The sequence below is a fragment of the Trichoplusia ni genome, chromosome 5, assembly GCF_003590095.1.
Source record: "Trichoplusia ni isolate ovarian cell line Hi5 chromosome 5, tn1, whole genome shotgun sequence".
Lineage (NCBI taxonomy): Eukaryota > Metazoa > Arthropoda > Insecta > Lepidoptera > Noctuidae > Trichoplusia > Trichoplusia ni.
Genome location: NC_039482.1, coordinates 17784408 through 17812234, shown reverse-complemented (window position 1 = coordinate 17812234; position 27827 = coordinate 17784408). Strand labels below are relative to the sequence as shown.

The window sequence follows — 27827 nt, the reverse complement described above, 5'->3', positions numbered from 1 at the left end:
TCGGTTCAGTAATTTCTGAGGTTACCAAAAACACCCCGCCCTCTTCCCAACCTCAAAAATGCACAAACTTAACCTCTTTATGACATAAGTACAGAAAACATTTCAAAAATTGTTTTGTTCGAGAATAATCTTAAATGCGAGCCATTAAGGCCAGCCGTAGTTATTACAGTACATAAAAAATATCACCAGTTTCAAATCCTTCAGATCACATTTTCTTCCTTATAATATATTTTGGGGAGACTGTATCGTACAGGTCAGTTCTTCTGTGTTTCCATACCGGTATCTGAGACCTTACGTTTTCAACGAGTTGCGAATCTACGGATAAGATATTAAATAAGGAAAATAATCCGAAAATCCTGAAATGTAACTTTCCTTTATACCTTTTTCTACTTAACACTTAGAAGTAACAGAGATAGAGTATTATAAGGTGATTTCAAACGATTGAGTCATGTCATATAAAAATATTACTACACTGGAACAATCACTAAACATGCGTAAATAACGGCCTGCATAAATTACTGGTATATAGCACCACGTCCACAAGCACGGGGTGTCAAAAAATAGTCCACAGAATCCCGCAAAAAAAAAACAAATGGGGCGATTACAATTATCGGAAGATTTGTTTTTGATAGATAGTAATTGACTAAAGGGGGCATCCTCCTGACATCCTTTCGTAAATCTAGGGCAGCAAACGTGTCAGATCTACCCCTGTAAAGGGAAAAAGTGAACTAAATCTTCCTCACCAATATCTATCATAAGTATTCCTGGCGCTTCATCCAACTCCAGCACCACTGCTCCCCAGGGGTCCACGATCATGGAGTGTCCCCACGCCACGTAGTTAGCGGTCATGTCACGCGCGGGGCTCACCAGCGCCACCCACAGCTGCAGGTCCGTGGCCCGCGCTCGAGCTAGGATCTCCCAGTGCAACTGGCCTGTCGTCAGGGTAAACGCTCCAGGGTATAGCAGCAGTGAACACCCTGTATACGGACAATTATTTTTTTGTTAATACACATATCTGGCAAAAGCTAGCTCGTGGCTAAGCCATAACTGCACAACTTGATCGCTAACAGGTTAAGCTACGCTTGACCCGGTCGGTTCGTAGAAGAGTGACCATCTTTGTCAAATCGAGTTATTCAGACATCTTTGACAGTCTCTATAAGTAAATCTAAGGGGTATCGTGCTGCCCAGATAACTGGGTTCAGGAGGACAGATAGGCAGTCGCGCCTCGTAAATCATTGGTACTTAGCTGAATCCGGCTAGACCGGAAGCCGACCCCTACATAGTTGGGAAAAGGCTAGGACGATGATGATGACACATAACTGGCAAAACATACTGGTATTATGTTTCCTACCTTCTTTAGCCATCATCTGTGCCATTTCAAAGAATCTCAGGTCGTAGCATGCTCCGAGACCGATCCTTATGCCTCTGAAGTCAAAGGTGGTAATTTCGTCGCCGGCCGACAGCACATCCGACTCCTTGAACTCTAAACCCCCAGGGAGATCTACGTCGAACAAATGTAACTGGAAGAAGTTTTAATTTTTTACATATTCCATTGGATACCTATTGTTCTAAATATGCAAAAATTAGTTGATCTAATCGACTAATTACATAACGGTTCGGAGTGTTGCAGCCTCGATCCCTAAATCTAACAAGTTTCAGTTCAAATTTTGTTAACGAGTCGGATTAAAATAAAACACATTATTAACGATATTGCGTCAGAAGGAGTGATATTTTTGTGGGTTGTTAGATTTACTTTGGATCAGAAAGATGGATACGAAATCCCGCTTAAAATCGGCATTCAGCTAAACCCGGTTACTCCGTGCAAACCTTTTTTGAAACCTACAACAAGTCAAGGATTTTAATTCTTTTTCCCATGGTTCCTAATGAAATGGCTCAGTACCTACACGAAAACAGCGTGGCGTACGGCTTATAAGGCAGTAAGCGGCAGCTATTGCTTTCTTACTTTACCCACTGTTTTCGTATGAGCAGAGAAGTTATTATGTCTTATCAGGCGAACAGTAGTATTAGTAGATCAGGGCAGTATAAACAGACCAAGAAGAAGTACTAGTATCTATTTTCTGTAGATCCCACTAGAATACGATCGACATGTTTTACCTTCCTATGCACAGCGACAAGGTTCCCCTTCTCGTCCCAGACGGTGCAGGAGTTGTAGAACTTGTCGCGGTGCCGCTCGGGCATGGTCCCGCCGACCACGCACACGCCGGCCTCCAGCGCTGCGCATCTCAGAGCTGCACATGACGGCCCGCTCGGGATCTCCTCCGCGTATTCTTCTAAGTATTCTAGAAGGGGGACATAGTTTCAACTTACTACGACTACTGTCACATGACCTCAAGCCGCCTTTTGAATTTATGTTGAACGGTGGATTTATTTAGGTTCCTCTATAATATTTTTAACTGACTCACTATAAAACAAAATATGAAGAGTCCTATTTAAATAGAGTGATTGCTAGCTCTTTTATGTCTTTCAGGTGGATTAAATTATTCAGGATTTGAAACATATTTTATAACTCGCGAACATACAAATTATCAAATTGAAGGAACTGTAAATATCTAATATCACGTGACGTTTTCGTCAAGCAGTTACGCCACTAAGTATAAAGTTAAAAGAAATATATTTTCTTCTTTTTTGTTGCTTAGTTTCAGGCCAAAATAGGCAAAGTTTCACTTCGCATTAGTAAATACTTACGAACTCCATATGGAGCATTGAAGAAATCCGGCAACGCGACCAGCTGGGCCCCTTTCTCCTTCGCGTAGTGAATCTCTTTTACCGCATTAGCTAAGTTCTGAGTTTTACCCAAACCCACTTTTAACTGGAGCAAAGCTAACTTAAAACCTAAAAAATAAATAGATTTTTAAAATGTATGGTGAGATACAATAGTCATCTAATTCATGTACATAAGTGATATGCAACAACCCATGATTTAAAATAAATTAAAAACAATATAGCAGATACATTACATTACGTCGTAACATGTATAAATATATACCTACTTGAGATCAAAACCTTCTATATATTTAATTTTTCTACCTACTTTTAACAAATCTTATATACATACATAAGTTCACAATAATATTAGCAGCACAAATTAAATTAAATGTATATAAATAATAAGGAATAAATGACTCATATTTATTTAAATTACATCTAAATAAACCTTCAGATGTAGAAAAGTTAAGTGCCATCATAGACTTTGTGACACTTTTTTTCAGCGGCGATAACAAAAAGACTGGAACTGGAAAAAAAACATTAAAATATGTATATCATCCTAGCAATTTGTTGGCAGCAGCTAAAAACATATATTATCATAGTAAAATATAAAAGTCACGGAAATATTGAATAGATAGTTTTATTATTTACACTAGCAAACACAAATGACCAGAGCTATTAAAAAAAAAACCTACTGTCACTTTCGAAAAAGGGCGCGATGTTCATCTTCATCGTACAAACACTGAATATGCTTTTATTATACATATAGTAGACTAGTATTTTTTTAACCTTCTGATTTGTGACAGGCGTGACATCAAAAGTGTACCGACCGACTAAGTACCTAGATCATTTTATCGTGATTAATTCCTATTTGTATACTTTTTCCCGCCAAAGATAAATTGCGGTCGAAGACCATCGTATTTGTTTATTTCTTCACTTATTACGTCACGTCAACAACTTGTTTTTATATTAGTTAGATCACCTACTAACTTCTACATTAGGTACCTATTATTTAGCACGAAGGCAAGGAAACGAAATTATATTATTATGTAGGTACTTTTGAGCTTAGTTAAAAATAAATGAATTAGAAAAAGCTGTTATGTGCTACTCTGAAAGCTGTAGATTTTAGGAATCTTATAACAATTAAGTTTTTAACATTTAACTTTTCCTGTACCGCCAAAATTTCAAATACGCGACCGTTAAATCGCAGACAAGCTGTGTTCGGAACCGACGCAATTATCATTCAAAACTCATACGCTAATACAAACTAAACTACCAGTTGCTCACCTCTGCTAAACATGATTGAACTGAAACTATATAAAAACTAATAATATCAAAAAAAAATATTCAACATAAAACAACAACGTCAATTCAAACTGACAAAAGTGACAATTTGTGGACAAAGTTGGACATTGGCAGTTGTAATTCATATTTGCTTATAATGAAACGCAATGCATTCAAATGTTTTCAAACCTTTTTAATCGAAAGAACTTCTAAACAAATTATTTGTATCATCTATCATGGCTTTATAATCATCTCAGCCTATAGCTGGCTATGGCAGTATGGCTTTATAAAGTCAAAATAAATTTATTATAATGGGGGTCAACTCTGTCCATTTATTGTTAAGTAAAAAAACTTCTTGAGACATTTTTAATATTTAAAGTCAGAAAATCTAAAGTCGGACCTTAAAAAACATCTGTTTAGTTCCATGAAAAAAAAATAAGTCTAAATAGCCGCTGCTCCTAAGTAGCAAAAATCTATTATGTACATCTAGATTGTAGGCACTTATGAAGTCGCAGTCTTATGAAAAGTCTTACTTTCTTTACATTATGTCAACTTGGAAAATTTATTGAAAATAACCTTCTGATGCCGTAAGAAAACAGAAACCGCTTTGTGAAGTCGAGAGCAATCAGTTTTTACTACTTCAGAATTCAGATCAATATCGTTGCGGGTTCCAAGGTAGTTACTTGTTTCCCATGGGACACACTGACACACCGTCCGTCCGTCCTGTTGCCTTATTCTGTTACCATAAATACAAAGAGGAAAGGAAAGCCCTGCATTGGGGCACAAATTACTAAATAAAATACTATACTCATAGTGACAATATTTATTTACATATTCAATAAACAATACTCACTTTATAACAACACCTATTGATGGCTTTAGTCGCCCATTAAAACATTTATAATAATATTATATAAAATAAAAACAAACTAACATAACGCAATATTCCATGTATTATTGCTTATTCCCTTCATATTTAGTTAGCATACATTTTATCTTAAACCCCATTATAAAAGAAAAATATATAAAGACCGAGCCCTCGAACAACTCCAGCAACATAATTATCTATCAATTGGTCATTTTGACACGGGATATAGTTTGTCATAGTTCTTTATCATTGGATACTGGAGTCTTTCGTTACTTAGGTAATGCATATTTGGTGGGCTCACGTTATTACACGTTGACAAGTTCATTTATATGTTTAGTACATAAGTATATAGCATACACTTCCATAACATCTGTTCATTTCAAGAATCTAAAAATATATTTTTATAACCAGTCATTTTCACAACGAAAACTTATCTTTCTTAAATATAATAATTAGTATAGTCTTTTGTTCTTTTCATACCTAAATTGACAGTTGCGGATTCGGAAAATTTGAATTTCATATGAACTGGTTTGGGTATTAAATGCACAATATTTTTTTATATCAAGCGAGCTATTTGAGCTGAGTCTCATGAAGTTCCTAAAAAACATTAATTCGTGGGTCCTCTTAAATGAGGTTTTCATAGTTTTTACAGTTTATGTAAATATTATCGCGTTTATAAATCCCTTATGTTCTCATATTGAGTGATATGTCCCGTATTACGGATTTAGTTTTTCTTTGTAGTATAGATTGTATCGTAAACATCAGTTCTTCTTTGTTTTCTTATCGGTATTTGAGTCCTTACCTGTTCCACGACTTTCGTATCTGCAGACAAGACACATTACATATTAGTATGTAATAGTTCGGGATATCATATTTAATAACGCTAATCGTCTTCAGACATCAGATATCTTGACTTGACATGAATAAGACCACAATGGGCCACTTGCTGGCGTTAGATCCCTGGGACAAACATTTGTGGGACCTATTAATGTGGTCTTGATATTTAATATTCAATTACAATGTATGTAAGCTCTTCCTTACATACATAGTCTGATTTGAGTAAGAAAAATAAACATGACGCTAATCCATCTTACCAATATCCATAATAATAGTCCCGGGTCTCTCGTCGAGCTTTTGCATGACTTTCCCCCAGGGGTTGACGACCAAGGAGTGTCCCCAGGCCACGTACTTGGCCTTGACGTCGCGCGCGGGGCTCACCAGCGCCACCCACAGCTGCAGGTCGTTGGCCCGCGCGCGAGCCAGCAGCTCCCAGTGCAACGGGCCCGTTGTTAGGTTAAAGGCCCCTGGGTATAGGAGCATGGAACATCCTGGGAATACGCGAAATTTATTTTTAACTGTATTCTACACTAGTTTGCACTGTATGTAATTGTTTACTAAATTACTTCTTTTAACGGATAATGGTCGTTTTGTTCGTAAGTACTACTTTTGTATAAAGGAATAAATTATTGTTTTATGAAAGCTAGTTTATGCCGAATAAGATATCATCCTTTGCAAGTGTTGTTCTTATAAATTATCGAAGAATATGGAGGAAGAGGAAGATTGTAATCGCAGTGAAAACAAGCGTATATACATGTATATACTTTCTTAGACATTAAGATGCGTACAAAATTTTAGCCGTGAAATTGTAACAGACAGATTTAGCTACCTACGCATTTTGTTATTCAAACTTTACAAAGACTGTTCTATGTACCTAACCTATTTATTTTTTTCGTAATCAAAATTTTATGCCCAACTCTTAAACAAATATCAGTCCTACCATCTTTAGACATCAACTGCGCCATTTCAAAGAACCTCAGGTCGTAGCATACGCCGAGACCGATCTTTACGCCTTTGAAGCAGAAGCTGGTAATACCATCGCCAGCAGTCAGCACGTCAGATTCCTTGAACTTTATACCCCCGGGGATGTCTATGTCGAATAAATGCAACTGAAAAAAATAATTAATACACTTGTTGCTGTTCCGAATAAGTAAAAACTGCTAAATTACAAATTCAGACGGAAGGAAGAGGAATAAGAAAAAATTTCAAACATATGTTTTTTTCAATGTCTGTCATGTCGTCTAATGAATGAATGGATTCGTATTTTTATTGTTACACAGAAAGTGTTTCTGCTTTCTGCGAATGTCGGTTTCTTCTCTGCCTTTCTTTTTTGTCAGAAATATTGCTGCCCCAGACACATATCTACCTAAGATGTAAGTTAGACATAAGGAAGCCAGACAGAATAGACATTTTAGTAATTTCGTATAAATCATATCCTGTACCTTCCTATGCACACAAACAAGGTTCCCTTTCGAGTCCCACACGGTGCAGGTGTTGTACAGCTTGTCGCGCTGGCACTCGGGCATGGTCCCCGCGACCACCCACACGCCGGCCTCCAGCGCCGCACACTTTATTGCCGCGCTCGACGGCCCGCATGGGATCTCCTCCGCGTAGTCTTTGAAGTATTCTTTAAACGTACAAATATACTTGCTAGAGTTTAAGGTTATACTTGCCGTTTAATAAATGATAAGAATGTTCATTAAAATAGCACAAATAAGTACGATTAACGAACTGCTATAAAATTACTTAAAACATCCATCATTGTAATGTTCAATAAATCGATACTCATAAAAAGCTGAACAGTTTGTTTGTTGTTTATGTTTTGAACAGGCAAATCTCAGGAACTTCTGGCCCGATTTAAAAAAAATCATTCAGTTTTAGATAGCCTATTCATTGAGGAATGCTAAGAGTTGAGTGTGAACTATAAAACTATTTATCTGCTTTAAAAATTCTGCTTTCTTCATAACCACGCGGACGAAGACGCGCCCCATAGATAGAGAGTAGTAATCTAGTGTTTAAGTAACTTTGTGTCCTGGTCTTAAGATAGTATTTTTCAAGTTTATAAAGTACTTACGAGTTCCATATGGAGCATTGAAGAACTCTGGTAATGCAACAAGCTCTGCCCCTTTTTCCTTTGCCTTGTGAATCTCTTTCACCGCATTAGCTAAGTTCTGCGCCTTATCTAAGCCCACTTGTAATTGGAGCAAAGCTATTCTAAAACCTAGAAATTAAATAGCTGTACTTAAAATCTGAATTAAATATAATATACTTAATCAATAAAGTCTACCAACACATGTGCCATTGAGGTATTAAAACTAATGAAACTGGGAACACCTAATAGTTACATACATAAATGACAGTTTTAAGCATACCAACATGATTACTTGAAGTCAAAATATTTTATATGCATTCTTCTACCTACTGGTAAAAAATATTATTTACATTTTGTTCCAACAACAATGTAAGTACATTAATAACAAGGAAGTAAGATGAGTAATAAAAGTTTAATGGGAAATAAAAATATAAAATTTACATGCTGATAATCCTTCAGATGTAGAAAAGTTAAGTGATATCAAAGATTTTGTGACACTTTGTTTGAGCGGAGAAATCAATAAGACTTGAACTGGAAAAGTGGAAAACACCATAAAAATGAATAATAACCAGCTTTATCTGTCACACTTGTACATACAGGAGATTGTTTATTTTTAATACTAATAACTATATATTTTACCATCATTCAATCTTTCCTTGCACTCTTCTAGTGTTATTCAGATAAAAAGGTGTCATAAAGAAGTATTGTTATATTATTTAACATATTGAAAAAGGTCATTCAAGCATTGCAACCATAAACCATATTATTTCACAATGTTATGGTACTATTAAGTAGATCAGACTATAAAAGACAAAGTTATCAATTTGGCATAATGAGCAATGCTGAAGAAAATAAAACCTTATCACATGGAGTTAAAAAACTAATTACTTTGGCAAGTTATCGCGATATTGACTAAGGTTATCAGACTGTTAGATAAAGTGGAATCGAAAACGTTTGCATAATAAGGTAATGTAACGAGCATATATTAACATATTTAAAAACATGGCAAAAGGAATTATTCGTTATTGGCGTGGCTAAATAACTCTAATTTAGAGGTTATAGAGATTTGTTAGTAAATGGTTATATTATCTACTTTCTAATGTGCAGAGTTTAGAAAATTGAAGGGTAAAAGAGTCAGTTGAAAACTATTCTAAATACTGTACCACCAAAATTTTGAATAGACGACTCTAAAAATCGCGGATGAGCCGCGTCGGGCGAAGATGCAGACATTATTCCTCAATCACACTCAAATAAAAACTACGCTATCAGTTGTTTACCTCTGCTTAGCATGGTTGAACAGAAACAATACGAATAATAACGAGAAAATAATACAACATAAAACAATAATGTCGAATGTCAGTGTGACAATCGACTGTTTGACAATCAGCTGAGTGACAAGTGACAACTAGTTAACACTGGCAGTAGTGTTACATATAACAAAACGCAAACTGTCTTGTTACGGTTTTAATAATAGTTTTTTACGGAATAAAATAGTCTCAAAAATCCTATTTGGACCGGACTTTGGTACAATTATTACACATTACCAGTACTGAATAGATATAAACGTTATTTACCATCATTTTAATATGCTACCGCATTACCGTGAGGAGTGTTGTGTTGAAATGTAACTTACCATGGGGAAAGATGTGATCACATGAATTTGACTGTCAGTTTGATTATAACATTCTTGATGCGGGTTCATAATTATATATTGAATAATGGTGTCCTCCAATATGAGTAGGAATCATCAACACAACAACTTTGTAACGAAGGATTGTAATTATGAATCAAAGAAAATAATTACACAATACATACGAATAATTTATTTCCTATAAAGCACATTACTCGAATACAGTTTACATCACAACTACATGACACACTCTCATCTCTTCCGAAATGGTAAGTATAATCAGAATCTCAATAAAATAACATAAACATAATAAAGCCTTGTAAAATAAAACATATTGCGTTTTGTTTAAAATTTTCTTGATTGCACTGACTGATTTCTTGACTGCACAATTCGACGATAACATATAAAGGACTGTTTTCCAGGAATAGCAGAAATCTAGTTTACACATTAATCTCAAAATAAAAAAGGGCAAACTATTTTTAAAGGATGTTGATGTGATGTACTAACACTTGCCTATCACCTATGCGATTTTTATACAACTCGATGCGAGTCAAACTATTCTACGTTTATTTATGATAATGTAAAAAAATACTTGTAATTGTGACTTAACGAGGTTCACAGTCTTATAAGCAATAAATGCCGTAGAAATTCGTTGCCTTAAATTCAAATAGATCTAAGTCACGTGATCAGAACTATTCACAGAAGTACCATAATTAAAATGTACTTGAGTATTTTTTTTTATTGCTATTATAAGGCCAATCACTGTTGATTATACGGCATTTTGCGATTGAATCGAATGAAATGGCTCAATTGTGCCTTATTATTGTATTCAAAATTGAAGCCTAAAGCTATGAAGTTTGCATTTTTTAGTGTGTTCTCAGCATGTACAGTGTTTTCTCAGATGAATACATCATTGAGATATTATTTCAGTACTAAAAATACGTTAACAGCTCATGTTGGGCGACGTTACTGATCACTTTTTCTCGGCATCATTGCTTTACAATACTAGGTGTATATTTATGAGTTATATTTAGCCGTATAGCAGCTATTATGATTGGGCTGCCTGGCATAATAGGCCAAACGATAAGCTCCATTTGTTTGAAAATATACGGACTTATATAGCCACTAGCTTTTCCCCCGCGGCTTCGCCCGCGTCGAGGTCGGTTATATCGCGTTTCCAAGAGAACTCTTCCAAAAGACCGGGATAAAAACTATCCTGTTCTTTCTCAAGGTCAACTCTATCTCTGTACCAAATTTAATTAAAATCAGTTCAGTGGTTTAGACGTGAAAACGTAACAGACAGACAGACAGAGTTACTTTCGCATTTATAATATTAGTAGGGAAGGGATGCTGTAAAATGACTGCCTTGTATAAACAGCTGCTCCACAACTCATATTGCCCTGTTTCGTGCATTCACAATACCTTCGCGGTTGGTCCGTAGATGGGTGACCATCTTTGTTATAACAAGGCACGTAAAATTGTGCGTTTCGGCTGTTATTCATACATCGTGACATTCCTTACAGGTTGTCAGGAGCTTGAAAGTTTGATAACCACTAACTAAAGGGTTATCGTTTTGCCCAGGTACATACCTAGGTTGAGGAGATCAGATAGGCAGTCGCTCGTTGTAAAATCTTGTACTTAGCTGAACCCGGTTAGACTGGAAGCAGATCCTAACATAGTTGGGAAAAGGTTAGGACGATGTTGATAGCACATATCTGGCGAAACAAACTGATTTATTATGGTTCTTTAGCCATCGTTACCTTCTTTAGCCATCATCTGCGCTACTTCAAAAAACCTCGTAGAATGGGACAAGACGTTGGGAAAAGGCTAGTCCTGCGGTCTTGCTACTAGTTTATCACAGGTCCACGTATAACGTGTAGTATGTTAGTATATGAAGGCGGGCTCGTCCTTGGCGGGCTTGGCCCTGCGCTCGAGCCTGGCGCGGCTGAGGTAGGGCGAGGGCTGCTTCAGGTGCACGGTCCGCACGTGCAGCTTGCGGCTGTTGGACTGCGTGAAGCTCTTGCCGCACACCTCGCACTCGTACGGCTTCTGCCCCGTGTGGCTCTGGGACCATACACACATACGTTAAGGAACGAATATAAAACATGTCATTGCCTAAAAGTGGGACATATGCGTTAATTAAAATCAAAGTAAAAAAAGCATTGTCCAACAAAAATATGCAAGATTCATCAATGTTTTATGCAGTATTTAATTTCGAATTTACAATCAGTTGTTCCAACAATCACATTTTTCACAAAAGCATCAGAGACATGGGATACAGCAAGTCTACGTCTACAGTGAAAATATTAGTTCAATTAAAGAAAACTCACTCTAAAATGCCTGTTGAGCGCGCCCTTCCCCTTGAATGCCTTGAAGCAGAGCGAGCAGGGGTAGGGCCGGTGGTCGGAGTGCGTCTTCTCGTGGACGTGCAGGTTGGTCCTGTTGTAGAAGGCCTTCCCGCACTGCGAGCACTTGTAGGCGCGCTCCTCCGTGTGCGTGCGCTTGTGGTACACCAGGAACGCGTTGCCCTGAAGGGGACAACATGATTACTCCCTAGATACATTTTGGGGTGATGACTTTTTAGTTTAATAAGTAGTGATGCCAAGCGGAAATAATTTGCAATCAAATACAAATCCTACTAATATTATAAACGCAAAAGATTACAAACTTTGATGTTTGTTGCTCTTTCACGCAAAAACTACTGAACGGATTTGGACAAAATTAGGTACATGTATAGTTTATAAATTAGATTAACACATAAAATGCTAAGCTTGAAAGCTTTCTAAAATTCGGCAACAATAGTCATTTATATTGACTGATTGGTTTTGGCTTGACTTTTATCAAAACTGTATCCAATGAAGTTCAAAATAATGAGTAATAAAAAAAATATTATCATATTAGTCCGGAATACGTCCACTGCTAAACAAAGACCACAACCGTACATTTTAACAAAGCTTTATGTACATAATACTTACTCCGTTGGCTCAGCGACCCAAAATGTGTCTTGGCCTCTGATACGAGAGAGCGCCACTTCACCCGATCCTTGGCAACTTCTCGCCAGTCTTGGCGTGAAGACAACATAACATAATAATGAAATAAATGCTATTTACCCGGAAGCTCTTCCCGCAGACGTCGCACACGTAGTCCTTCTGCACGGGGTAGTTCTTGTCGGGGTGCGCGCGCCGGAAGTGCGTCCAGTACGCGCGCGCGTTCGCGATCTCCTCAGAACACTGACGAGGGACAGACAGACATGTTGCTTCAACGCATATCAATCAATATTCTCTTTCGAAGAAGACAATTCACTCCAGATGAAAGGTCATCATCATTGGTCTAGCCTTTTCCCAACTATGTTGGGATCGGCTACCAGTCTAACCGGTTTCAGCTGAGTACCAGTGTTTTACAAGGAGCGACTGCCTATCTGACCTCCTCAACCCAGTTACCTGGGCAACACGATACCCCTTGGTAAGACTGGTTCTCAGACTTTTCAAGTTTCTGACTACCTGTAACGACTGTCAAAGATGTAAGAATAACAGCCGGGACCCACAATTTAACGTGCCTTTCGAAGCTCGGAGGAACTCGCTATGACAAAGATGGTCACCCATCTACGAACCAACCGCGTCAAGCATAGCTTAACCTGTGATCGTTTCACTTATGCGGTTATAAATTCAGATGAAAGTATGGCGAGTACGTAAGTATCTTCATTATCATCATCCAGTCTTAAACTTCCCGCTGCTGAGCATAGGCCTCTCCTTTCTCGTGCCAATTTCTACACGTAAGTCAACCGATATTAAATGAATAATAACTTAAGTACATATTATTATTTTTCTTATAATACTCACATGTTCACACTTAGCGGGCCACGAATTAGATTGTTTCTTGCCATAGTTCTTGGGTCTGGTTCTCGTGTGTTCCTTGCGATGGTGGAGCCGTAGTTCCTCTGATGTCTTGAATGTTTCCCCACAGTTCCGACAGCCTTTACTGTTTGGATAAATAACAATATTTTTGATACATATATAAATTAACCTTGGACACTGGGTAGTTAAATTTTATAGGGATTATGGCAATATTTTTTTCAAATAATTAATAAAAATTGCACGTTTTTAAATATTACCCCATTAAAATTTTATCAAAATCGGTCCAGTCGTTCTTACAGTTGTAAATTGCATCCGGTTTGACGACAAAATTATAGGGAAGTGCCTCAAAATTGAGTTGCAAAAATCCATCCGGACCGACAAATAAACAAACAATCAAGAAAAGTGAGTATATAAAAACGTGGGAAAATATAGATCCTTCTTATAAGCCGATGCATATGTTGTCTGGTTACAAAAACAAAACAAATTAAACTATAAGAAGCGAATTGGTAAACTAATTTGAGTCTTATATCAACTCACACAGAGTCCATATTATTGGTATGCTTGACGGACATGACCATGTGTCGTTTATACGCCTTCGTTGATATAAACTTAACGTCGCACTCTGCGCAATAAGGTTCTTCTTCTTCCTTCACTTCAGTAGATTTTTCCTGAATGCAAACAAAATATTACAGTTAAAACTATCACCATAAAGTTGAATTTAGATCAATGATAGAAAATGACAGAAACTGCTTAGGCGTAATCGAGGCTATGAACTTAATGTCTTTAGTTTTAAAGTTTATTATCGCGTGTTATAGAATATCTCCTCAGCAGAAAAACTCCTTGGTCTTACTTTTTTATTTAGTTTTCACATTATAAATCACTATAAAATATTATACTACTCGATACTCACTAAGACATCTTTATGCATCATGGTTTTGTGCATGGTGAGCCCCAGTTTACTGATGAAGGAGTACCCGCATATGCCGCATATGAACTCCGACGGGTGCTTGATGCGCATGTGACTCATGTATGACGTCCACACACTGCAGAAAGATAATGTTAGATTGTTCGGTGTAAGTAGAACTAGAAAGGTTTGACTGGAATCTTGGTCTAGTGGTTAGTGGCCCTGACTGTTATACTAGAGGTCGTGGGTTCGATTCCCATACCTGACAAATAGTTGTGTGATGAGCATGAACATTTGTTTTGTGTCTGGGTGTAATTTGTGTATATTATGTATGCATTTAGAAATATATAAGTGTGTCTGATAGTTTACTAATAATATAAGCGTTGCCAAGTTGGAGACTAGATGGCGTTGTGTGAAGTTGTGTTGGCTTTGATTAAAAATAAAAGAACTTTAATACTTACGTAAAGATTTCACCGCAATGTTTACACTTAAACGTGACGCCGTTATGCCAACCTTGATGCTGTTTTGCTTGAGTCCTGTCCACAAGTAACAAATTGTAATTACTCTACTGTGAATCAGTGCCATGATGACGTAGCGGACGTCATGATAAATGACGTTATGCAAAAAAATGGGTTTGCAGGGAAAAACAAAAAGCAAGCATAGTTTCATTCACATATACATTTAAATTGAAGTCTTAAAAGAAAATTCTGCAAGCCCATTGCGGAAGCAGTCATAATAATGACAGATTAAAGACATTTAGACAGTACTCACATGTTCGTAGATACGTATGGGCAAGAGTTACAGGCGTATTTCTTCTCGTGAGATGACAAATGCTTTTGAAACGCGCGCTTCGTCTTGAACCTAAACTTGCAGATATGACACTCTATGTCGCCTGCGGCCTAGAGAATAATAAACAAAGAGTCTTTATAAAATAAAAATATTGCAAATATTTAAATAATTAAAGATAGTAGTAGGATATTAGCAATATAACTCATACACTAAGTAATTTCTTCCTTGTGTAGCGGCTTTCAAAAGCATAATTCTCATGGACAAGCTTTCGTGGTTCGCAGAAGTGTTTGTCTTACGCGGGGAACAAAACCGTGACACGTCGCGTAGAATGAATTTGTGTTTGACCTGTACCACTCGGCTATCGATACGGACAAAAGAACAGTATCTTTGAAGTCAATGGAGATTATCGAATTCGAAATCGAAATCGAATTACGAATAATATCTCTGATTTCCATGATCATAGATATTACAAACAAAACCGCCATTCGACATCGCCAGTCTCTTACCGGGGAATGTTTAGAGACGTGATGGTTCCAAGTATCCGGGTGTATGAACCCTTTGAAGCACAGTTCACATTGATACGGAGAGTTCAGGTAGTTGGATGTGGTCTTACGTTTCTGTACCTCTTCTATTTGTTCCGCTTCCTGAAAGAAAATTGTAATGTAAATGGTATGCGAAAAGCTTGACTACTTAAAAAAAACTACTGTATTCGAGCGAGGTAATTGGAGGTCATTTTTGAAAAATAAGGTAATTCTCTTGATGTAGGTAGTCGTGTTTTCGCCTTTTCGACTTTCAGGCGCAAGGACGAAGCTGTTCTGGTACCCCGAAATATTTACGCGAGTAATTAATATTGTGAGTATTGGTTGGGTAACATTTTCATATTTACGAAATGTACGATACAGTATGTCCGTGAAAGTGATGGAAATAGCGGTTACCTGATTTGTTAACATTAAGTAACCGCTATTTTTAAGCACAAGATCGCCCTCCGTCTTCTGACAAGTAAGTTCAGTGTAAGGACTTAGTTTATTGTGTTTTATGGACACAATTTAGTAATTGCCTTATCAACATGAGCTAAAAAGGAATTTAAAAGTTTTGTTAAACATACCGTCAGTGAAATAACCGTTATAAACTGTCTGAGGTCGTCATTACTTTCGTTCTTAATACTGGCTTTGGATTTGGTGATTTTCTTGCATTTCGATGTAGCTGGTGTCTTCCGAGGCCGGCCTTTTTTCTTCTTCACTATAATTTCACTAATATCGGGTAGAGACTGGGATTGATCTTCGTTGGATTCGTTAAACTGGAATGAGTGAATAATTAGATTATTTGTAATTACAAAAAAATTGTAATGAAATGAAATCATTTAATCTACAAACAAGATAGACAACATCTCTTTTAGGACTACAGTCGATATTTCCTAGCTACCCGAAGAAGAAGCGTCGGAACAAAATCAGGGGAAAACAAATCCCTCACATCTTTTATCAAAGGTTATGTTTTTGCAGCTACAAACAACATGCCACACACTTAAAACACATTGGTTACCTCCATACCAAATTTCAATAAAATCCATGCCCCAATTCGGCGTTCAGCAGTAACAGACACACGCACACACACACACAAACTTTCTTATTTATAATAAGAGTTTGTTTCAGCCTGTAAAGTACAGAAATACTCACATCAATACCATCAACATCCTCCTTCATATCAAACTTCTCAATCTCAATAACATGTTGCTCCTTCTTCTCCTTGTGATGAGATAGTGGCTCATCATCATCACTGGACAGCGGGGCCACTGACAAATAATCATCATTCTCCTCCTTTATAATATCATCTAGTTCTTCAAATCCATCTTGTTGATTCCGTTCTATTTTGATTTCGACATCTGATATAGAATTCAGATTTTCTATGTAGATGATGTTAGTGCTAGAAAGTTGTAATAGACTCTGCCTTTTTATTTGTTTTATTTCTGGAGGTGATAGCTGTGGAATAATTTTAAAGTCATTAGCATTCGTTTGGTGCGTATCTCATCTAAATATGTTAGGATGGATCACAACTAAACTTAGGTCTCAATTAAAGTTTTGGGAAATAACTATGGTACATAGTTTTCTTGGTAGTTGTTTTTTTTTCAGTGCTTAGCAATGGCTTTGAGATAATAATATAACTATAGTGGTTTTTACCAGATTGTTTTGACATTTTTTTTTTTTTTGGAAATATATATATATGGCTTCTTTAATACCTTTCCAAACTTATCAACTATCCCAGTGAGAGCTGCTTGGCTCTCCAAACTCCTTTGTTTAAAATGATAAAACTTTCTCAACAGATGGGCACACTCATAGCATGCATATGATGGCAGGTTTGTTGTATAGAGCAACTGGAAGAAATATTTATTTAATTAGTAAAATATAATTATTGTTTAACTTTAAAGTATTTCAATAAAGAAGTACAGTTAATATTAAAACTATGTTATAAAACTCATTAATACATAAATAATTTTGCTTCTTAATTTTTATATACCTACTTAAATACTCTTTTTTTAAATTGATTAACTAACCAATTTTAATTGAGTAGTGGAACTGGCTAGAAGCATTTCACCATGCAATTAAATTATTATAATCAGTTTTTAAATGCTACTTTTAATTAAAGTTTGTAAATATTAATATGAAAAACAATAAATATAACTTACATTACTTCCTATAACTGAATCATAATAAGATTCTAATGGAAACGCCCGCAAGTTATGCAATTTAACATCCATATTTAAACAAATACGACAAGCCTTCACAAATTCCATCTTATAATATTATTTTTCTATTGAAAATTTGATATTAAATTTCATAGATTCGCGGCGACAGATTCGATAGAGTTATAAAACATTAGAACCTCTACACGATACACATTATCTTCGTTATCAGAAACGCGACGAATGAGCAAGGATTTGTGTACATACTTAAAATGAAGTGATTAAATTAGTATTTATTTCACTTTCCTAATGATAAACAGACTCGCATTCTCTCATATTAAATAGAGAATTACTGAAAGAATGTCTAACTCTACAAAAGACGCCAACTCCGCTGCCATTTTAATTGTTGACACTAGATGCGTTTTGTTTATTATCAAAGTTCTGAATTCTGGTCAAAATAATTCTACTTGTGCTTAACAAGTAGAATTATTTTGACCAGAATTCGCTATGTTGTTGTTTTCAATCAATTACTTCTAATTTCATTTTACCACTAAAACTACCGCTAAACTGTTTTGAAGTATCATTAGGTGAGGGGAAAACTTATAAAACATGAAGAAGACTATTTCGCAGAGGATAATAATCAAAATACCCTGCAGGTTTCTTGACGGACGTTGAGGTCTCCTCTACGATAGCAAAGTCTTTATTCGAGACAACTCAAGGCTAATGGCTCATGTAGAACCAAACACGTATGTAGTGTTGATAATTATTACATTAAAATAATTTTTAATTCTATTCTATAAAGGATTTCATTTGCAATGAACAGAACCACGACCAAGCCCGAAGAACAAAACGAATCATCACTTCTGTGATTAGATGTCATATGGGACACTTCTGTCAAAATAATTCAAATTGTCAAACGAGTTGAAACGAGTGCCTGCTCGCCGGAATATTAGAAACAAAAACTTTTGTATTTTATTTCCAATTAATTCATAGACATTAATATGAAGTACGTAATATTCAAATATTTTATTAGCTGCATGCGCTACATTTATTGACGAAGAATTAATTCATTTTTTTGGTTTGATTTCATTGTTGTTTACAGGCTAACAGTAGATGGACTACTTGTTTACTTTCCCTACGATTATATTTATCCCGAACAATATGCCTATATGCTGGAGTTAAAACGGGCATTGGACGCTAAAGTAAGTAACACATAACATAATACTTTTTACTATTATTGTTTCAAATTTGAATGCGTAAGTTAGGTTATTTTATTTTCGTAAATGTCACGTTATTTACAAACAAGAATCGATTGCAACTACGACAAATAACGTATCACCGATATAAGGTAATTAAATACCAAACGCATGTTTTTTATACTGCTTAAAAGAAACACAAGTAGTGATCTTTAATGTTTATATTTTGTTTTAGGGTCATGGTTTACTGGAGATGCCCTCAGGAACTGGAAAGACAATATCGCTGCTGTCTTTGATTGTAGCTTATATGATTCACAATCCTCATCATGTCAGGTAGAAATATTTTATGTTATAAAATGCCTTTATTTAAAACAACCCAAAACAACTCAAACAACAAAAATTTAGAATGCCTATCGGTGTGTCATGCTTCAGAAAACCTTACTAGGCTAAACCTTACTGACAAAATCCCATTTCTGTAAAACAAAATGCTGATTTCCAACAAAAGATCGATAAATAATTCTACATTGTACTTTTACATTTCAGAAAGCTTATATACTGTTCCCGTACAGTTCCTGAGATAGAGAAGGTCCTAGAAGAGTTGAAGAACCTGATCAAGTACTATGAGACAAGTCAGGGGGAGAAGCCGAGCCTCACAGGTGTTGTGCTCACTTCCAGAAAGAATCTCTGCATACATCCTGATGTGAGAATTGTTTATTGCCTGTTATATTAATTTAAAAATAGTTTGTTTATTTTTGGTGGTTCTTTTTATCACACTACCGTACAGATTTTATGTATATAATGGTGTGGGTATCTGCAGCAGGTGAGGCCTACGTATAGTACTGACTTATCAATGAAATGGAAAATTGTTAACTGATATTTGAAAACATTAATCAATAGATCCTTGACTACTTACTTTCACTGTCTGTAAACCAATGCTTTTGTAAGTGATTAATGAGATATTGTGCCCTCAAATAGAAGTCCTGGCTTTTAACACCTTTTTTTACAGATAGGAAGGGAGAGTTTGAAACACCCAATTTTATTAATTTCGTTTCTGTTATTGTCCTAGGTGTCAAGGGAAAGGGAAGGCAAACTAGTTGATGGTAAATGTCACTCCCTAACAGCCAGCTACATCAGAGATAGACATGAAACTAACAGTGAGGTACCTATATGTAAGTAATGTGTATTTATTTATAAAGTATTCAGTTAAGCACTGAACAGAGGTTTTAAATGTATGGGGAAATTAACCCCTAAGGTTCAATTAAAATTGTGGTTTTAAGGTCAAACTTCAATTTCTCTTGCTTAACTAAACAAATTTTCTAACTAGAGAAAGCAGTAGAAAATAACCAGCTAGTAATTGTTAATAAATTCTTTATGACAAGTTACAAAAATTTCAATCAATTTATTTTCCAATCTGATGTCTCTAATATAAATTATTAACAATTACTGGCCTGTTACTTTCTAATGTAAATTAGTCAGCCATCCTCTTAAGTTTTCTATTTTCATTATTAAATACTAAATCTCATCCACTGCTCACCAGGTCAATTCTACGAGGGTTTCAACCGTGAAGGCAAGGAGTCGATGTTACCATACGGAGTGTACACCATCGATGACATGAAACAGTATGGCGCCGACAGGAACTGGTGCCCATACTTCCTATCTAGGTTTGCTGTGAGTTTACATTATTTTATTTATGATATTAACATTTTTGAGGCAGATTTAGGCAAACAAATGTTTAGCTAGCACTTTGTGCCCAACATAGCCTGTGGCAGTCAAAAAATTGAATGATGATGATCTCTCTCTCTCACTCTCTCTCGGATCATATTTGAAAAATTAGGACATGCTGCCTTTTCTTTCCAGGTTTGAGTTTCACTTATATTCTAAATTTAGGGATTTAAGTTCTGGATTGAGTAATGATTAATTTATTCTATTGATTATTTCTGTAAGTATATTCTTTTCTTTCCTCAATTGCTGTCATGATCACACACTTCAATAGCCAATCTTCAACAGATAATCCATGCAGAAATCGTAGTCTACTCATACCACTACCTCCTAGACCCGAAGATAGCTGATGTGGTCTCCAAAGAGCTGAACAAGGAGGCTGTAGTAGTGTTCGACGAAGCTCACAACATAGACACCGTGTGTATAGACTCGCTCAGCGTCAAGATCACGCGCAGGACTATTGATAGGAGTACTATGGCCTTGCAGCAGCTGGAGAAGACTGTGGCGCAGTGAGTATTATGTCCAAACTAACTGTTACTCACAGCTTTAATGTTTTAACAAAGTCGGGTTTAAGCACCTTATGTGGCTATAAATTGTGTGGCTATAAAAAAAAATTAAGTCCTTCAGACAGACTTCAAAATAGTATAGGATAAGTATTTTTTCTTTTATCTCTTAAAAAAAATTAAGTGATTTAATGTCTTTTATGATTTTGACATTACGCTTTTTATTAGCATGTGATGTTTTTAGTCCCCACTAACAATCTTTAGTGCATTTTGCGAAATAAATTTAAATGCGAAATAAAATTAGTTGTTTTTTTATAGAATGTAAGTGTAAAGTAAGTCGTGAGGATGATTCTTTATTAAATGGTTTACTCAAGCGTATTGATCCCCTACGCGTCAGCTCATGATTAAGGACTCCGGTTGGGTCTAAAACTATTCTGCCAATCCCGATAAATACGCATGAGTAAACCGTTCCATACCAAATTTCGTGGTAGTAGAATTTTCCCCTATATCCTGATATTCTCTGGTAGGATTCGCGAAGCCGACGCTACCAGATTATCTCTGGAGTACGAGCAGATGCTGGAAGGGCTCCGGCAGGTGGCCGCGCAGCGGGAGACTGATGCCGTCCTCGGGAACCCTATACTACCTGATGATGTACTCAATGGTTGGTTATTCCCACGATGTTTTATACACTGACTTTTCTTGTTTGGTTGTCGTTCCGGTTAGATTTTTGTAACTAAATTTTGAGGCACTTCCCAATTGGCAGGCTGAAATTTTCAGGGTAGCTTCTAACCCGATGACAATGCAATTTACAACTATAAACACGTCTGGATTGATTTTTATTTAATTTGAATGGAGTGATATTTAAAGACGTGGGTATTTTCATAATCAAAAAAGTTTCAAAAGTAGAGGCTGAATCCCATTACTGAACGTATTTATTTTCGTTTGACTCAAACCCGGTACTCAGTAATTTCACACAATCTACGAAGTTGTTAAAGTTATACATGACAAAAAAGTTAATAAGGTTGATATTCCTTTGACTACATCGATTCTCACTTTCAGAGGTGGTCCCCGGCAACATTAGGAATGCGGAACACTTCCTCAGCTTCCTGAAGCGGTTTATAGAGTACATCAAGACCAGGCTGAGGATACAGCATGTTGTGCAAGAGTCTCCGGCAGGTAAGGATCCTAATACGAAGAAATAAGGTTTATATTCCAATAATACTTTTCCTGATATGGAACATTACAGTGACCACACTAGAATAAATATTAAACAATCAAATTTGAACCTTATTTACTCGACCGTATAAAATATTTATGAACAATAGTACTTTTTTTAATCCGACTCTTGTGAAAAAGTGATTTGCGACGATTGGTAATGATGATTTTATTTGACACAGTGGAATTTGGACCTTATTTTCTGTCAATAAATCTCATACTCTCTCTCTCTTAAGACTTTTTCTTTAAGAGGACATAGGATCTACTTACAATTGTATTTTAACTAATTGACTTTAAGTCCTATAATTAAAACTCATTACACAATCTCTAACAAATCCTTTATTCAGGTTTCCTAAAAGACGTGGCTGCTCGTGTCTGCATTGAGCGCAAGCCCCTCCGGTTCTGCGCGAGTCGCCTCTCCTCCCTAATGAAGACCTTGGAGATCCCCGACCCGTCCAACTTCTCATCTCTGACCCTCATCACACATCTGGCAACACTCGTCTCGACTTACACTAAAGGCTTCACTATTATCATAGAACCGTTTGATGATAAAACTCCCACGGTTTCAAACCCGATACTACATTTTTCGTAAGTAGAGACTGGTTTTTTTTTGTTAGCGATTAAAAATCCTATTTTATTTTATTTTCAACTTAACTTTATTAAGGTACTGTTTAATAATTCATTGGCAGAAATAATACTTCTGAAATGGACATCAATACTATTTTTTATGTAATCTAATAATAGATTGATAATTTGAGTGTCTCAGAGTCTGGGTTTATTCACTTACTGAGCGATTATTTTGTTACCAATTTCTCTGATTGATCTGCTAAAGCGTTGGCTATTTTCCTTCTTAAATTCCCATTTTTTTTGTTCTAGATGCATGGACTCATCAATAGCTATGCGGCCAATATTTGCTAGGTTCCAATCAGTTATCATCACGTCAGGTAAGAAGGAAATATATTAATAATAAATGCGGACAACATCACATACATTGTTCTGAACCCAAAGTAAGTTGCTAAAGCACTTGTGTTATATATACATATATATACATGCGACTATTGTCAAGCTTCTTGTGTTAGTAGCCCTGGGAATGTCTCGTGTACCTTACCTACCACCTAAGTTCACATTGTGGAATGCAATAAACATATTGAGTATAGCGTTCGACTCTCACCCAGGACAAATGTTTGAGTGATGATTTTGTTCTATCTCTGGGCGTAATTTATCTATTTAGGTGTATGTTTAGAAATAAATAAGTATGTTTATCAGTTTTCTTTTACTCATAACACAATCTTTTGCCTAGAGCTAGATGGCGTTGTGTGAAAGTGATTGAATATCAGTATTACTGTTTATACCATTATTGATTTACTTCAGGTACATTATCGCCGTTAGACATGTATCCAAAGATATTGGACTTCAACCCGGTGGTGATGAGTTCGTTCACCATGACTTTGGCTAGGCCCTGTATATTACCTATGGTAAGTCATGTGAAGATTTTATAAATGTATAAAATTACTTTAAACAGATCTCAGTTATGTACCTTATAACCTGTTTCGATGTGGAGATAAACATTTAATTGTGTCATAACAGTTAGCTATAGTCTGTTTCGAATAATTGTATTCTACCAAATTCTGCTCAACAGTTAGTGTTGATTTCTTATGATACGAACTGCCTCACTGTACGGATAACCGAGTAGTGTTGGGTAGAAGCCACGTCAAACCCACTGAGCGCAACGTGTCGCGGGTTTGATCCCCGCGTAGGATATTTGTGAATTTCCCCGCGACCCAAGGATTAAATTCCTAATTTAGGATACGAAAAAACATTTTCGTCGCCTTTTTAAAATATGTATGGTAGAATCAACATTGTTTTTTAATATTTCTCTATTCCAAATTTTACTTTCACCAAAGCAAGTTATATATTGTATATTTGAATCAGCAGCACGTTTTCAGATAGTATCAAAAGGCAGTGACCAAGTCGCGATATCCTCGAAATACGAAACGAGGGAGGACGTCGCCGTTATTAGGAACTACGGACAGTTGCTGGTCGAGGTAAGATATAATAATTCATCTTCTATTCATTTTGTACTTTTATAAAGTCGGCCGACCGGTCTTTATCTTGATTTGTTTGAGATAGAAGCCGAAAATGGTTCCTCGGAATAGAAACTAAAAATTTTGTAGTTGTACATAAATACGTGTGCAATACAAGTTCTGCTCAGTTTAAACTAGATGGCGTTGTGAGAAATTAAAAAAAAAAACAACGAAATAATACTTGACGTTTGCACGAGTGGTCAAAGTAACCACGCCAAACTGACTGCGCGTGACGTGTCGAGGGTTCGATCCCCGCGTATAAAGCGTTTGTATGATCCAAAAAAAATGTTGTCTTGAGTCTAGGAATAGAGATAAGACAGAGTAATAATAAACATACTTACCTGGCTAAATGGCTTTTTTCTAGATATCCGCTTCAGTACCAGACGGTGTAGTTTGTTTCTTCACTTCATATCTATATTTGGAGAGCGTTGTCGGCGCTTGGTACGATCAAGGTGACTATATTTGTAATATTGCTTGAACTAAACACTCACGCATAAAACGTTTTCCTTTGATCATGTATTTTTTGTATTATTTGTAGGTGTGGTAGCAAGTTTACAGCGGCATAAACTACTGTTTATTGAAACGCAGGATTCAGCTGAAACTAGCTTCGCGCTCATCAATTTTATTAAGGTATTCATTTTCCCTTTTATGTAGTGTACCCGGAAATTCTCGGTTATGTGAAATAGAACAGTTATATTATATACTATTTGCAGCATGGTTGGAAGAGTCAAGATTGTGTGATCCTCGAACGCTTGTTTAAAGTCTGGGTGTCTTTGTGCATGTGACTTGTATGTATCGCAAACCTTTTGGGACACAAGGCATGAGCGGTATAAGTCAGTATGTGGGCCACGTGTCTCATACAACACCAAGAGTTTGTCTGATCCTCAAACGTTTGTTCAAAGTCTGGGTGTCATTGTACATGTTTCGTCAATGTTTCTCGATATAACCTTTTTTTTTTGGTAAGGCGGGGGAATCTTCATGGACACCCACTCCCTCGGGGGAGTAAATGGGTAGTGACAGACTCTTACTGACTAAACCTGAACCGCCGTGCTACGTCATCTGCGTTTTTGTTTCGGTGTATGGCAATGCGTTGCAATCTTTCATACACTCTCAATATAACCTACTTCCATTGTTGCAGGCGTGTGAGAGCGGTCGCGGGGCAGTCCTGCTGTCGGTGGCCCGCGGCAAGGTCTCGGAGGGCGTGGACTTCGACCACCACCTGGGCCGCGCCGTGCTCATGTTCGGGATCCCCTACGTCTTCACGCAGAGCCGGATACTCAAGGCGCGTCTGGACTACCTCAGGGATCAGTTCCAGGTACTATAGCTTATACTAATGCACTATATACAAAAACCTAAAAATACTAAGAAATCAAAAGTTTTTATTTCAAGTGTTCCGTTTTCCAGAAACTTTCAAAGACTGAAGCTATGACTAGGTGCATGGTTCCAAAAATGTCATTATTATGGAGAAGAACCGGCAAGAAACTCCATAAAGTACTCTGTGAAAAATAAATATAAATACAGCGCAATGGGAAGTTTTTACTGAGATCAATGATTACCTTTAAGGCTTTGGAACATACCTGACCTGTAATGGTACTTGCTAGGAATTAATAAAAATAAATACCCACTGAGCACTTAGGGGTGGAGCTAGCTTTTTCGCTTTTAGGCTTCATTCACCTGAAATAATCAGGTCGTTGTGCGTAGGGGGAATAGTATAGCCACTCCAACTCCTGCCATAAGTGCAGTATTCTCCTTGTATAATGTAACTATTCTGTTGTCATACACTGTGCCGTTATATCAGCTGGTGCACAATCTAGTGTCAATTAAAATAACTCTACTTTCCATTTTTATATTATCAACTTAATCTGTTTTTGTATTCCAGATTCGTGAAAATGATTTCTTAACGTTTGACGCGATGCGACACGCTGCCCAGTGTGTAGGCAGAGCTTTAAGGTAAACATAACTTAGTATTACTTAATATCTGAAAACTAGGTTAATAACTGAATTGAACCTTATCCTCAGTAAATATAAAAAAAAAAACAAGCTATAATTATTAAAAAAGTCAACAAGGGAAAGGAAAAAGGTTATTATGCTAAAGGATATTTTGATGTATTTTAATCTATAGAACGCAATGTGTAAAATGTGCTTGTGACATTGACAGAGGTAAAACCGACTACGGTATAATGATATTCGCGGACAAGCGCTTCAGCCGCGCGGACAAGCGCACCAAGCTGCCGCGCTGGATACAGGAACATCTGAAGGACTCGCTCTGCAACCTTAGCACGGAGGAGGCTGTGCAGGTAGCTACAACTATACTTCTTGGATTTTTCTAAGCATTTCTTGACATTACTAGACTATTGGACTGCGCATATGGTCTTTTGGTATAGATTACTATACCAACCTACATTACATGACGTGTCGTCATGCCGTTTGTGTTAACAAGTGAATAATTTTTCCGAGTCTGGGAGATTTTGCTCATTGACTTTAAATTTGAAAATCTCCCGCGACACAAGTGTTTTCTATTTTTTGCCATCCTTATTTTTGCTAAAGATGATATACATATATCACATTATCCTTTTTTTAGTAAGCTTCTAATTAATCAAATTACTATTTGAATTGCATCCTGATTGTATCTTTCTACTTCCAGATTTGTAAACGCTGGCTCCGTCAAATGGCCCAGCCGTTCACCCGAGAGGACCAGCTCGGCGTGTCTCTCCTCACGCTGCAGCAGTTACAGACAGAAGAACAACAAGAGAAAATAGAGAAGCAAGTCATACAGAAATGAGAAGGAAGCGAGAACAGTGGAATGGAGTTTCATGAGAGATAGTACAGTTTGGAGACAATAGCGGGTGTTTAAAAAGTCCTTAAACAAATAAGCGTCGCGTAGGTCACTGGTGACCGATTTACAATTGATTCCATACTGCGCCTGCTAGCTTAGAGTTCAACGTGTTGAGTATTCAATTGAATAAGCTGCCAGAAAACGAATTCGGACTAAAGGCATTAACATTGAAGTACATTTTTTATTTAGATGATTGTGTGGTTCATCGCAGACTAGATTGTATGCAAGATGAAGTGTCTTGTCTCATTATTTCAGAAAAGTTTTAGCAAATGGGCAATAACATTGTGGCTCTTAATGAAGCAACCACAAAGTATTATGCAGTAAGTCGCATGTCTGCGCTCAAATCGGGTAAGCTGGACTTACTGACTCAACTTCAATACAGATTTGGAACTTGAATCTTATTTTATTGACTTCGTTACTATGTAAATATGTGATGTTGTTTTGGAAATAAATTTTTTTTTTTAAATTATATAGTTTCAATTAGTACCCAGAGAGCCTCAAGGATACGAGTCTGGATGAGGCTAGCAAAAGACCGTAGAAAATAGGAAAAAGAGGAGGCCCAGTAATGTGAGGACAAATGCTGTGGATAAGGATGATCATCCGTAAAAGCTC

At 36.6% G+C, this 27827-nt stretch overlaps 4 protein-coding genes across 7 annotated transcripts; 1 reads left to right on the top strand and 3 right to left on the bottom strand.

The window, feature by feature from the left end:
* Positions 1–32: 32 nt before the first annotated feature.
* On the bottom strand, positions 33–4202 carry LOC113493811 (omega-amidase NIT2-like). 2 transcript variants are annotated; one of them, XM_026871835.1, is made up of 7 exons: positions 4015–4202; positions 3164–3253; positions 2707–2853; positions 2116–2300; positions 1352–1520; positions 744–977; positions 33–315 (listed from the first exon to the last, which is right to left on the bottom strand). In XM_026871835.1, the coding sequence occupies exons 1-7, from the start codon at positions 4025–4027 to the stop codon at positions 206–208; spliced, it is 948 nt and encodes a 315-aa protein (XP_026727636.1). In that variant the 5' UTR covers positions 4028–4202; the 3' UTR covers positions 33–205. The 2 variants fall into 2 exon arrangements, with proteins under 2 accessions (XP_026727636.1, XP_026727637.1); XM_026871836.1 differs by having other exon boundaries at positions 3176–3253; positions 4015–4198.
* A 617-nt stretch (positions 4203–4819) lies between these two features.
* LOC113493809 (omega-amidase NIT2-like) lies at positions 4820–9189 on the bottom strand. 3 transcript variants are annotated; one of them, XM_026871830.1, is made up of 7 exons: positions 9086–9184; positions 8250–8339; positions 7791–7937; positions 7159–7343; positions 6657–6825; positions 5974–6207; positions 4820–5701 (listed from the first exon to the last, which is right to left on the bottom strand). In XM_026871830.1, the coding sequence occupies exons 1-7, from the start codon at positions 9096–9098 to the stop codon at positions 5604–5606; spliced, it is 936 nt and encodes a 311-aa protein (XP_026727631.1). In that variant the 5' UTR covers positions 9099–9184; the 3' UTR covers positions 4820–5603. The 3 variants fall into 3 exon arrangements, with proteins under 3 accessions (XP_026727631.1, XP_026727634.1, XP_026727633.1); XM_026871833.1 differs by lacking the exon at positions 8250–8339 and having other exon boundaries at positions 9086–9189; XM_026871832.1 differs by lacking the exons at positions 8250–8339; positions 9086–9184 and adding an exon at positions 8972–9079.
* A 1965-nt stretch (positions 9190–11154) lies between these two features.
* On the bottom strand, positions 11155–18074 carry LOC113493808 (zinc finger protein 878-like). Its single transcript, XM_026871829.1, has 13 exons — positions 17666–18074; positions 17219–17353; positions 16659–16961; positions 16091–16282; positions 15492–15629; positions 14968–15095; positions 14658–14732; positions 14203–14335; positions 13830–13960; positions 13278–13416; positions 12549–12668; positions 11769–11966; positions 11155–11502 (listed from the first exon to the last, which is right to left on the bottom strand). The coding sequence occupies exons 1-13, from the start codon at positions 17771–17773 to the stop codon at positions 11323–11325; spliced, it is 1980 nt and encodes a 659-aa protein (XP_026727630.1). The 5' UTR covers positions 17774–18074; the 3' UTR covers positions 11155–11322.
* Positions 18075–18552: 478 nt separating this feature from the next.
* Positions 18553–27667, top strand: LOC113493797 (general transcription and DNA repair factor IIH helicase subunit XPD). The gene is made up of 19 exons (XM_026871818.1): positions 18553–18668; positions 18765–18864; positions 19094–19191; positions 19402–19558; positions 19925–20027; positions 20396–20526; positions 20866–21086; positions 21608–21741; positions 22140–22256; positions 22643–22883; positions 23172–23239; positions 23667–23770; positions 24242–24340; positions 24744–24831; positions 24918–25009; positions 25518–25694; positions 26259–26329; positions 26538–26676; positions 27024–27667. The coding sequence occupies exons 1-19, from the start codon at positions 18664–18666 to the stop codon at positions 27159–27161; spliced, it is 2283 nt and encodes a 760-aa protein (XP_026727619.1). The 5' UTR covers positions 18553–18663; the 3' UTR covers positions 27162–27667.
* Positions 27668–27827: the final 160 nt, after the last annotated feature.

Excerpts from the sequence above, each read along its gene's own strand:
- LOC113493797 (XM_026871818.1), top strand. Across the intron at positions 20,028-20,395 it reads TAACAGTGAGGTACCTATAT|GTCAATTCTACGAGGGTTTC; the intron begins GTAAGTAATGTG and ends ACTGCTCACCAG. Across the intron at positions 21,087-21,607 it reads CTGGAGAAGACTGTGGCGCA|GATTCGCGAAGCCGACGCTA; the intron begins GTGAGTATTATG and ends ATTCTCTGGTAG.
- LOC113493808 (XM_026871829.1), bottom strand. The coding sequence starts at position 17,773 with ATGGAATTTGTGAAGGCTTGTCGTATTTGTTTAAATATGGATGTTAAA. Across the intron at positions 13,961-14,202 it reads TGATGCATAAAGATGTCTTA|GAAAAATCTACTGAAGTGAA; the intron begins GTGAGTATCGAG and ends GTTTGCATTCAG. Across the intron at positions 12,669-13,277 it reads GGCCCGCTAAGTGTGAACAT|TGTTCTGAGGAGATCGCGAA; the intron begins GTGAGTATTATA and ends GTCCCTCGTCAG.
- LOC113493811 (XM_026871835.1), bottom strand. Across the intron at positions 978-1,351 it reads ACAGATGATGGCTAAAGAAG|GGTGTTCACTGCTGCTATAC; the intron begins GTAGGAAACATA and ends GTCCGTATACAG. Across the intron at positions 316-743 it reads AATACTTATGATAGATATTG|ATTCGCAACTCGTTGAAAAC; the intron begins GTGAGGAAGATT and ends TCTTATCCGTAG.
- LOC113493809 (XM_026871830.1), bottom strand. Across the intron at positions 6,208-6,656 it reads GCAGTTGATGTCTAAAGATG|GATGTTCCATGCTCCTATAC; the intron begins GTAGGACTGATA and ends GCGTATTCCCAG. Across the intron at positions 5,702-5,973 it reads GACTATTATTATGGATATTG|ATACGAAAGTCGTGGAACAG; the intron begins GTAAGATGGATT and ends TCTTGTCTGCAG.